This window comes from Conger conger, chromosome 5 (genome assembly GCF_963514075.1).
Source record: "Conger conger chromosome 5, fConCon1.1, whole genome shotgun sequence".
NCBI classification, from domain to species: domain Eukaryota; kingdom Metazoa; phylum Chordata; class Actinopteri; order Anguilliformes; family Congridae; genus Conger; species Conger conger.
Window position 1 is genome coordinate 1,647,690 of NC_083764.1, and position 11,000 is coordinate 1,658,689.

The 11,000-nt window shown below is 48.9% G+C and overlaps 1 protein-coding gene across 1 annotated transcript in view; it reads right to left on the bottom strand.

The window, feature by feature from the left end:
* The window catches only part of gpcpd1 (glycerophosphocholine phosphodiesterase 1), a 30,320-nt gene that overhangs the window by 6,342 nt on the left and 12,978 nt on the right, over window positions 1-11,000 (bottom strand). The window contains 7 exon segments of the mRNA XM_061244055.1: window positions 4,268-4,428; window positions 4,594-4,729; window positions 6,798-6,934; window positions 7,217-7,282; window positions 9,612-9,670; window positions 9,966-10,002; window positions 10,820-10,984. Of these exon segments, the coding sequence (XP_061100039.1) occupies window positions 4,268-4,428; window positions 4,594-4,729; window positions 6,798-6,934; window positions 7,217-7,282; window positions 9,612-9,670; window positions 9,966-10,002; window positions 10,820-10,984 (761 nt within the window).

Consider the following 11,000-nt stretch of genomic DNA (forward strand, 5'->3'; position numbering starts at 1 on the left):
AGAAATGATGCTCTGGGCAGTTGACTAATCATTGAAGTCATAACCTGAGGTTAAAGCTGTAGACACAGCGCCCCCTCCAGGACTGGAGTTAAACCTGCAGACACTGCGGCCCTCCAGGACTGGAGTTAAACCTGCAGACACTGCGGCCCTCCAGGACTGGAGTTTGAGACCCTTGACTTTAACGCATTCTGTGGTAATCAGTTCTGTAGCATTGCCCCTGTAAATCGTACCATGTGAATAGTCAAGTGCCACACATCATTCTCATGGGGGTATGAGGGCGGGGCTATGTTCTTTCATATTCAAAACAAGCCAAAAGAAAGTCTGTAAAGAGATGAACGCAGTCAGAGCTAGAGGAACTTTACTGGTGTCGCAGAACTCGGGTCACAACTGTAATATGGGCCCCGAGCTTTCACAAATTCTGAAAGAAAGAGGAAGAGTTACCGTGACAACGACACACACGCACACACACACTCACTGACTCACTCTCACACTGACACCCACACACACTCACTGACTCACTCTCACACTGACACCCACACACACTCACTGACTCACTCTCACACACACACTCACTGACTCACTCTCACACTGACACCCACACACACTCACTGACTCACTCTCACACTGACACACACACTCACTGACTCACTCTCACACTGACACCCACACACACTCACTCTCACACTGACACCCACACACACTCACTGACTCACTCTCACACACACACTCACTGACTCACTCTCACACTGACACCCACACACACTCACTGACTCACTCTCACACTGACACCCACACACACTCACTGACTCACTCTCACTCTCACACTGACACTCACACACTGACACTCACACACACTCACTGACTCACTCTCACACACACACTCACTGACTCACTCTCACACTGACACTCACTGACTCACTCTCACACTGACACTCACACACTGACACTCACTGACTCACTCTCACACACACACTCACTGACTCACTCTCACACACACACTCACTGACTCACTCTCACACACACACTCACTGACTCACTCTCACACACACACTCACTGACTCACTCTCACACACACACTCACTGACTCACTCTCACACACACACTCACTGACTCACTCTCACACTGACACCCACACACACTCACTGACTCACTCTCACACTGACACTGACACACACACTCACTGACTCACTCTCACACTGACACTGACACACACACTCACTGACTCACTCTCACACACACACTCACTGACTCACTCTCACACTGACACCCACACACACACTCACTGACTCACTCTCACACTGACACCCACACACACACTCACTGACTCACTCTCACACTGACACCCACACACACACTCACTGACTCACTCTCACACTGACACTCACACACACTTGTATGGCATCCATAGTGAGGACCGAGCAAACTGACTTTAGAAACGAGGACCCTGGATTCTGTTCTATTTAGTGAAAAACTGACACTGAACTCTTTGGAAAAAGCAAAAGGGAGGAAAATTTCTTAACCACTAAAGTGAGGACTTTCTTGTTGCTGGGCAGATGCAAAGGAGATGCAGATTTCCTGATTGGACTTAGTATGTCATAATTTTGAAGGGATAGTTGCTGTTTCTGGGCAGATGCAAAGGAGTCCTGATGCAGGGATTTGATTGATTGGCTACCATTTTGGAGGGAATGCAGGGATTATTTGATTGGCTACCATTTTGGAGGGAAAGTTGCTTTGAGAGTGGGGAAGGGAGAGGTTCATATTTGAAATTGTACCAATCTCTCAGAGTTATCTCACAAAATAATCTATGATTTAAATATAACAAGGTCTATGTTAAATTGAGTTTATGTTCAAATTATATATATTCAATTTATGAATCATTTAATGTGTGTATTTATAAAATTATGCTATAATTGCAGTCATAAAGCAATGGCCTGCTACCAGTTTTACATACTATAAACTAATATCTAATTGTGTTTCATATATAAGTGGAATATTTAGTGATGGACAGCAGGATGAATGGCACTTGTCTACAGCACTGAGCCAGTCAAGCAGTTGATTTAAGGAGCCATATTGTGGGGCTCTTTCTCACTGCAGTGCAGGTGATATTGATGCATTGTATGAGGAAGCAGACGGTGACTCTGCACCCCCCACTGTCTGCTCTCACTAAATGACTGAACTGGGGGGGTGTTGTTTAAATCAGTCAGGTGACACCAAATGGCATAATTCCACTGCACTACCTGTGTGTGCTTCAAGGGGGCAGAGCAAAGAGACAAACACACAAACACATATTTTTCTAGGTTTACCCCATAAAATCAGCTCTATATGAGGCTCCAGATGCCATTAAAAGAAGAAAAAAAAGTGAGAACCAGCTAAAATGTCCTGACTTCCCCAAAAGGTCCTCACTTCTCCTCACTTGAACGGTTCCAGTACTCACGCACACACACACACAAGATACACACACTCTCTCACACATACGTACATACACATACACACACACACACACACACACACACACAAGATACACACACTCTCTCACACATACATACACACACACACACACTCACACAGGCACACACACACATGCGCACACACACTCTCTCACATGCACACACACACAAACGTATTCTGTCAGGGCTCACCCTGGACAGTGATATAGCAGGAATCAGAAACCAAAACTAGCAGAACAGAGTGAGTGAGTGAGTGAGTGAGTGAGTGTGCGAGTGAGCGTGCGAGTGAGTGAGTGAGTGAGTGAGTGTGTGAGTGAGTGTGTGAGTGAGTGAGTGTGCGAGTGAGTGAGTGAGTGAGTGAGTGAGTGAGTGAGTGAGTGAGTGAGTGAGTGTGCGAGTGAGTGAGTGAGTGAGTGAGTGAGTGAGTGAGTGAGTGTGCGAGTGTGCGAGTGTGCGAGTGAGTGAGTGTGTGAGTGAGTGAGTGAGTGAGTGAGTGAGTGAGTGAGTGAGTGAGTGAGTGAGTGTGTGAGTGAGTGAGTGAGTGAGTGAGTGAGTGAATCCACCCCACACAGCTCTGCCCAGGTCTGCTGGCCTTAAAGAGGAGGGATGAATGGCCAGGGATAGTCTGGGGTCATCTCCCCAGATGGACAGACAGCAATACAATTATAATAATATAATGAGAATAATAATCATTTGTTATTTAGATGACACTTTTATCCAAAGCAACTTGCAGTTGATTAAGCAGGGGACAATCCCCCTGGAGCAATGTGGGGGTTAAGGGCCTTGCTCAAGGGCCCAACAGCTGCACTGTTATCTATACCTGGGCTTGAACCACCAACCGCCCAGGTCTCAGTCATGTAGCTTAGCCACTAGGAGACTGCCCAGGTCTCAGTCATGTAGCTTAGCCACTAGGAGACTGCCCATGTCTCAGTCATGTACCTGACTCCCCTGTCTGTCAGAGCGTTGTTGGAGCGTTGCATTGTCGGAGTGTTGTGGGAGCATTGCGGGAGTGTTGTGGGAGCGTTGCGGGAGTGTTGTGGGAGCGTTGCGTTGTGGGAGCGTTGTCGGAGCGTTACGTTGTCGGAGTGTAGCAGGAGCATTGTGTGAGCATTGCGTTGTCGGAGCGTTGTGGGAGCATTGTGGGAGCGTTGCAGGAGTGTTGTGTGAGCTTTGCGTTGTTGGAGCGTTGTGGGAGCATTGTGGGAGCGTTGCAGGAGCGTTGCCGTGCGGGAGCGTTGTGGGAGCATTGTGTGAGCATTGCGTTGTCGGAGCGTTGTGGGAGCATTGTGGGAGCGTTGCAGGAGTGTTGTGTGAGCTTTGCGTTGTTGGAGCGTTGTGGGAGCATTGTGGGAGCGTTGCAGGAGCGTTGCCGTGCGGGAGCGTTGTGGGAGCATTGTGGGAGCGTTGCGGTGTGGGAGCGATGCGTTGTGGGAGCGTTGTGGGAGCATTGTGGGAGCGTTGCAGGAGCGTTGCGGTGTGGGAGCGTTGTGGGAGCATTGTGGGAGCGTTGCAGGAGCGTTGCCGTGCGGGAGCGTTGTGGGAGCATTGTGGGAGCGTTGCGGTGTGGGAGCGATGCGTTGTGGGAGCGTTGTGGGAGCATTGTGGGAGCGTTGCAGGAGCGTTGCGGTGTGGGAGCGTTGTGGGAGCGTTGCGGTGTGGGAGCGATGCGTTGTGGGAGCGTTGTGGGAGCATTGTGGGAGCGATGCGGTGCGGGAGCGTTGTGGGAGCGTTGCGTTGCGGCAGCGTTGTGGGAGCGTTGTGGGAGCGTTGCGTGAGCTTTGCGTTGTGGGAGCATTGCGGGAGCGTTGCGGCAGCGTTACCTGTCGTAGATGAGCCCGTCGATGTTGTGTTCGCGCAGCCTGTGCCGGGTCTCGTGCTGGTTGTTGTCGTCGCCCCAGCAGAACAGCACCAGGCCCTTGGCGTGCGCCTCGCCGATGGTGTCCATGTTCCTCAGGAGATCCTCCGTGTGCATGCTGACGCCCTGAGGGGAGGGGTCAGGGGTCAGAGCGTGCTCCACTCAACGCACAACAGCAATCCCCGGATTTAATTGCCTAAACATAGTTCCCATCCCTCTCCAGCACAGAGGGTGTGTGGTGAGCGTTTTGGCACAAAATGGCTGCCGTTGCATCCCCCAGGCGTGGCTCACCAGGATGTCCTCGCTCTGGGCGAAGCTCATGGCGATGGGCGTGGTCTGGCAGCGGATGTCCATGAGCTCGGGGTACACCATGGACACGCCCTGCGTCAGGAACAGGATGGGGTACCGGTTCTGCTTCCGCCGCACCCTGCAAACAACCTGGACTCAGCTCACACTATACACTATACACACACACTATACACTATACACACTGTACACTATACACACACACTATACACTATACACACACTATACACTATACACACTGTACACTATACACACACACACACTATACACTATACACACACTATACGCTATACACACACTATACAAACACACACTATACACTATACACAGTGTACACTATACACACACTATACAAACACACACACTATACACACACACACAATATACACTATACACACACTATACACTATACACACACTATACAAACACACACACTATACACACACTATACACTACACACACACTATACACTATACACACACACTATACACTATACACACACTATACAAACACACACTATACACACACTATACACACACACACTATACACACACTATACACTATACACACACACTATACACACACTATACAAACACACACTATACACTATACACACACTATACAAACACACACACTATACACTATACACACACTATACACACACTATACAAACACACACACTATACACACACTATACACACACACTATACACACACTATACACACACACACACTATACAAACACACACTATACACACACTATACAAACACACACACTATACACACACACACACACTATACACACACTATACAAACACACACACTATACACACACACACACACACTATACACACACTATACACTATACACACACACTATACACTACACACTATACAAACACACACTATACACACACTATACACTATACACACACTACACACACACACTATACACACACTATACACACACACTATACAAACACACATACTATACAAACACACACTATACACACACACACTATACACACACTATACACACACACTATACACTATACACACACTATACACACACTATACACACACACTATACACACACACTATACACACTATACAAACACACACTATACACTATACACACACACTATACACAATACACACACTATACACACACACTATACACTATACACACACTATACAAACACACACACTATACACACACTATACACACACACTATACACTATACACTATACACACACACTACACACACACTATACACTATACACACACACTATCCACACTATATACACACACACTATACACACACTATACACTCTATACACACACACACTATACACTCTATACACACACACTATACACTATACACACACACACTATACACACTCTATACACACACACTATCCACTATACACACTCTATACACACTCTATACACATTCTATACACACACACTATACACACTCTATACACACTCTATATACACTCTATATACACTCTATATACACACACACACACTATAAACACTATATACACACACACTATACACACTCTATATAAACACACACACACTATATACACACACACACACACACTCACACTATACATATACACACGCAATACACACACACACACTATATACACACACATTATACACACACACACACTGTACACACACTATACACACACTAAACACAGACAATGCACAAACATGCACACACACACGCTATACTCACACATACACACATCCACACTATACACACACATGCTGTACACACTATACACACACTATACACATACACACACTATACATACACTGTACATGCATACACAAATCACACACACCATACACAAACACCATCCAGAATTTTCACAACTTTCAACGACTAACAGACCCAGCTTTTGTGTAAAGTGAAGCCCATATTAGATATTTCCAGAACTTCTTCAATTAATGTTGAAACAGCTTGTGCAGAGACATGATGCTTTCAGAGGTTGAACGTGCGTCTTTAACCTTGTCTTTAGTCAAAAAATACTCAAAATTCTAAAACCATTTAAGAAATACATGATAAATGCCTGCAGCCATACATGTACGTGGGAGCTGCAGAACCCACACCTGTACCCGTATCTGTGCCAGAGTAACTCATGAGAATAGTTTACATTCACAGTGAACACCTACATGGAGCAGACGTCGGGGTCGAAACAGGAGAAGACGATCCTGCGCTTCCCGGCGTTCTGGTGGACACACTTCAGGATGATGTCCAGGAACAGATTCATATCAAAGTATGAGGAGACATCTCCCTCCCAGGAGCCATCCTGTTACAAACACAGCAGGGTTACACCAATCACTGTTCAGTGATGTCATCCATTCAGCAGGGTTACACCAATCACTGTTCAGTGATGTCATCCATTCAGCAGGGTTACACCAATCACTGTTCAGTGATGTCATCCATTCAGCAGGGTTACACCAATCACTGTTCAGTGATGTCATCCATTCAGCAGGGTTACACCAATCACTGTTCAGTGATGTCATCCATTTGGCCGGGTTACACCAATCACTGTCACTGATCAGGGTCATCAGATTATCGCCACGGTTACCTTCAGTCGTGTGATCCACTTCAGCTCGATGTTGAACCCCACGTGTTCTGGGACCGCTTGGAAAATCTGGAAAACAGGCGGGTTTTTAACATTTTCTGTGTGCTACACTTGTAACTAAATGTAGAGACAGAGACAGCAGGGGAGAGACAGAGTCAGAGAGAGAGTCAGAATCAGAGACAGAGACAGAGACAGAGACAGAGGCAGAGGCAGAGGCAGAGGCAGAGAGAGAGAGAGAGACAGAGGCAGAGAGAGAGACAGAGACAGAGACAGAGACAGAGGCAGAGGCAGAGGCAGAGGCAGAGGCAGAGGCAGAGGCAGAGGCAGAGGCAGAGACAGAGACAGAGGCAGAGAGAGGCAGAGGCAGAAGCAGAAGCAGAAGCAGAAGCAGAAGCAGAGACAGAGGCAGACAGAGGCAGAGTCAGAGAGAGAGAGAGAGAGGCAGAAGCAGAGACAGAGACAGAGACAGAGACAGAGACAGAGGCAGAGACAGAGACAGAGACAGAGACAGAGAGAGGCAGAGGCAGAGGCAGAAGCAGAGACAGAGGCAGAGGCAGAGGCAGAGGCAGAGGCAGAGACAGAGACAGAGACAGAGGCAGAGGCAGAGACAGAGACAGAGACAGAGACAGAGACAGAGGCAGAGGCAGAGAGACAGAGGCAGAGAGACAGACAGAGGCAGAGACAGAGGCAGAGGCAGAGACAGAGTCAGAGGCAGAGTCAGAGGCAGAGGCAGAGACAGAGTCAGAGGCAGAGAGAGGCAGAGGCAGAGACAGAGACAGAGTCAGAGGCAGAGAGAGGCAGAGGCAGAAGCAGAAGCAGAAGCAGAGACAGAGGCAGACAGAGGCAGACAGAGGCAGACAGAGGCAGAGTCAGAGAGAGAGAGAGAGAGGCAGAAGCAGAGATAGAGACAGAGGCAGAGGCAGAGGCAGAGACAGAGACAGAGACAGAGGCAGAGGCAGAGGCAGAGGCAGAGGCAGAGGCAGAGACAGAGACAGAGACAGAGACAGAGGCAGAGGCAGAGGCAGAGACAGAGACAGAGACAGAGACAGAGGCAGAGGCAGAGAGACAGAGGCAGAGGCAGAGGCAGAGAGACAGACAGAGGCAGAGACAGAGGCAGAGACAGAGTCAGAGGCAGAGAGAGGCAGAGAGAGGCAGAGGCAGAGACAGAGACAGAGGCAGAGGCAGAGACAGAGACAGAGGCAGAGGCAGAGGCAGAGAGAGAGAGAGACAGAGGCAGAGAGAGAGACAGAGGCAGAGACAGAGACAGAGTCAGAGACAGAGACAGAGACAGAGTCAGAGGCAGAGAGAGGCAGAGGCAGAGGCAGAGACAGAGACAGAGACAGAGACAGAGACAGAGGCAGAAGCAGAGACAGAGGCAGAGGCAGAGAGAGAGACAGAGGCAGAGACAGAGACAGAGGCAGAGGCAGAGGCAGAGAGACAGAGGCAGAGGCAGAGGCAGAGAGACAGACAGAGGCAGAGACAGAGGCAGAGGCAGAGGCAGAGTCAGAGGCAGAGTCAGAGGCAGAGACAGAGGCAGAGACAGAGTCAGAGGCAGAGAGAGGCAGAGGCAGAGACAGAGACAGAGAGAGTCAGAGGCAGAGAGAGGCAGAAGCAGAAGCAGAAGCAGAGACAGAGGCAGACAGAGGCAGACAGAGGCAGAGTCAGAGAGAGAGAGAGAGAGGCAGAGGCAGAGACAGAGGCAGAGGCAGAGGCAGAGGCAGAGACAGAGACAGAGAGAGGCAGAGGCAGAGACAGAGGCAGAGGCAGAGACAGAGACAGAGACAGAGACAGAGACAGAGGCAGAGGCAGAGGCAGAGGCAGAGGCAGAGACAGAGACAGAGACAGAGAGACAGAGGCAGAGGCAGAGGCAGAGAGACAGACAGAGGCAGAGACAGAGGCAGAGGCAGAGACAGAGTCAGAGGCAGAGTCAGAGGCAGAGGCAGAGGCAGAGACAGAGTCAGAGGCAGAGAGAGGCAGAGGCAGAGACAGAGACAGAGACAGAGTCAGAGGCAGAGAGAGGCAGAGGCAGAGACAGAGACAGAGACAGAGGCAGAGGCAGAGGCAGAGACAGAGGCAGAGGCAGAGAGAGAGAGAGACAGAGGCAGAGAGAGAGACAGAGGCAGAGACAGAGACAGAGACAGAGTCAGAGGCAGAGACAGAGTCAGAGGCAGAGAGAGGCAGAGGCAGAGACAGAGACAGAGACAGAGGCAGAGGCAGAGACAGAGGCAGAGACAGAGGCAGAGGCAGAGACAGAGGCAGAGGCAGAGGCAGAGGCAGAGGCAGAGGCAGAGGCAGAGGCAGAGGCAGAGGCAGAGGCAGAGACAGAGGCAGAGGCAGAGGCAGAGGCAGAGGCAGAGGCAGAGGCAGAGAGAGAGACAGCAGGTGTGCTCCTGCTCACCTGGTCAAGCGAAGGAAAGGGTTGGTGTTCCGCGATGTACTCCTCCTCATCCTGGGAATCTGGGAAAACAGGCGGCCATTTTAGGTGAGTTACCAGCTATAGACACGCTGTAGCCTGACATTTCAGCAAACCAGCCTTCCCTCTTTATTTCTAGAAGGTTACATAACATCCTCAGAATCATAACACTGCTTCCCAAAAAAAGAACATTTTTCACGATGTGGGAGTGGACGGAGAGAGGAACGTTCGTTTCGGTGTGAGAGCTCCGACAAAGCCTATTTCTGCACACATGGCGGGGGAATTATGATGATTATGACTCTAAACAGGATTATGATTACAGTGCGGGCCAGTAAGTACCTTGCTCATTCACCTTCATGGCCGTGGCATGAGCCAGCTGTTAGGAGAGAGAGAGAGAGAGAGAGAGAGAGAGAGAGAGAGAGAGAGAGAGAGAGAGAGAGAGACAGAGAGAGAGAGAGAGAGAGAGAGAGAGAGAGAGAGAGAAATATTGTAGATAACACAGTAAATATTGACTCTAGCAGTACAAAGGTTCCTGCCTGGTTTGTGAGGCTGGAAGTAATAATATGCGGCTGAGATAGTGGAGGGGATTCTGGCAGACGGAGATAACTGAAAGTAAACATATACAGCACTGCACTTCAATAAAGGCTTCCTTGTGCTCATCTTCACTGCCTCGTTCCGGGTTTGTTACACAACAGACTCGTACGTTGGGTGTGCAAAGTTCCCCAAGAGCAGGAGAATGTGGACATAACAGGGTAAAGACCAGCGCACACGCAGGAGAGGAACAACAAACACTGCGCTGCCTGAACCAGTTACTGCACCGCCATTTTCTCTCATCACTACACTTAAAGGTTCTTCATTTGTTGAGCATGGCATTCTGGCGATGTAGTTCCTGGCCTTTACCATTACTTTACACTACAGCAATTCAACACTACAATTACGTCAGTACAGACAAAGTTACAACAAGCAGAAAGGAAAGGACAGCCACAAGGGCTAACACCGCGAAGGTGGACAGTCCAGGGCTCAGGAAGTAAAAGCCCGGCCTTCAGCCAAGATGATGACTCATTAGTTCTGCCTCCTGGCTGTGCTAACCTGTGCTAACCAGGTGACTGGAACAAAATTCTGTGAACCTGGATTTACCATGTCTGGGGAACAGGCACAGAAGGAGGGACGAGAGGCACGCTTTGGGATTTTACCTTTAGAAGCTGCAGCTGGTGGAACGTAAGATCCTTCACAGGAACTTCAAACAGCTCCAGAGAATGTTTATCATTTTTCTGTGGAGAAAACACAGAAGATAATGCCCAGGTGAGATGATGCCCAGAAGTAGTCATTTAAAAGTAATTTAAAGGAAAAGTAAGAAACTTACGAAAAGCTCAT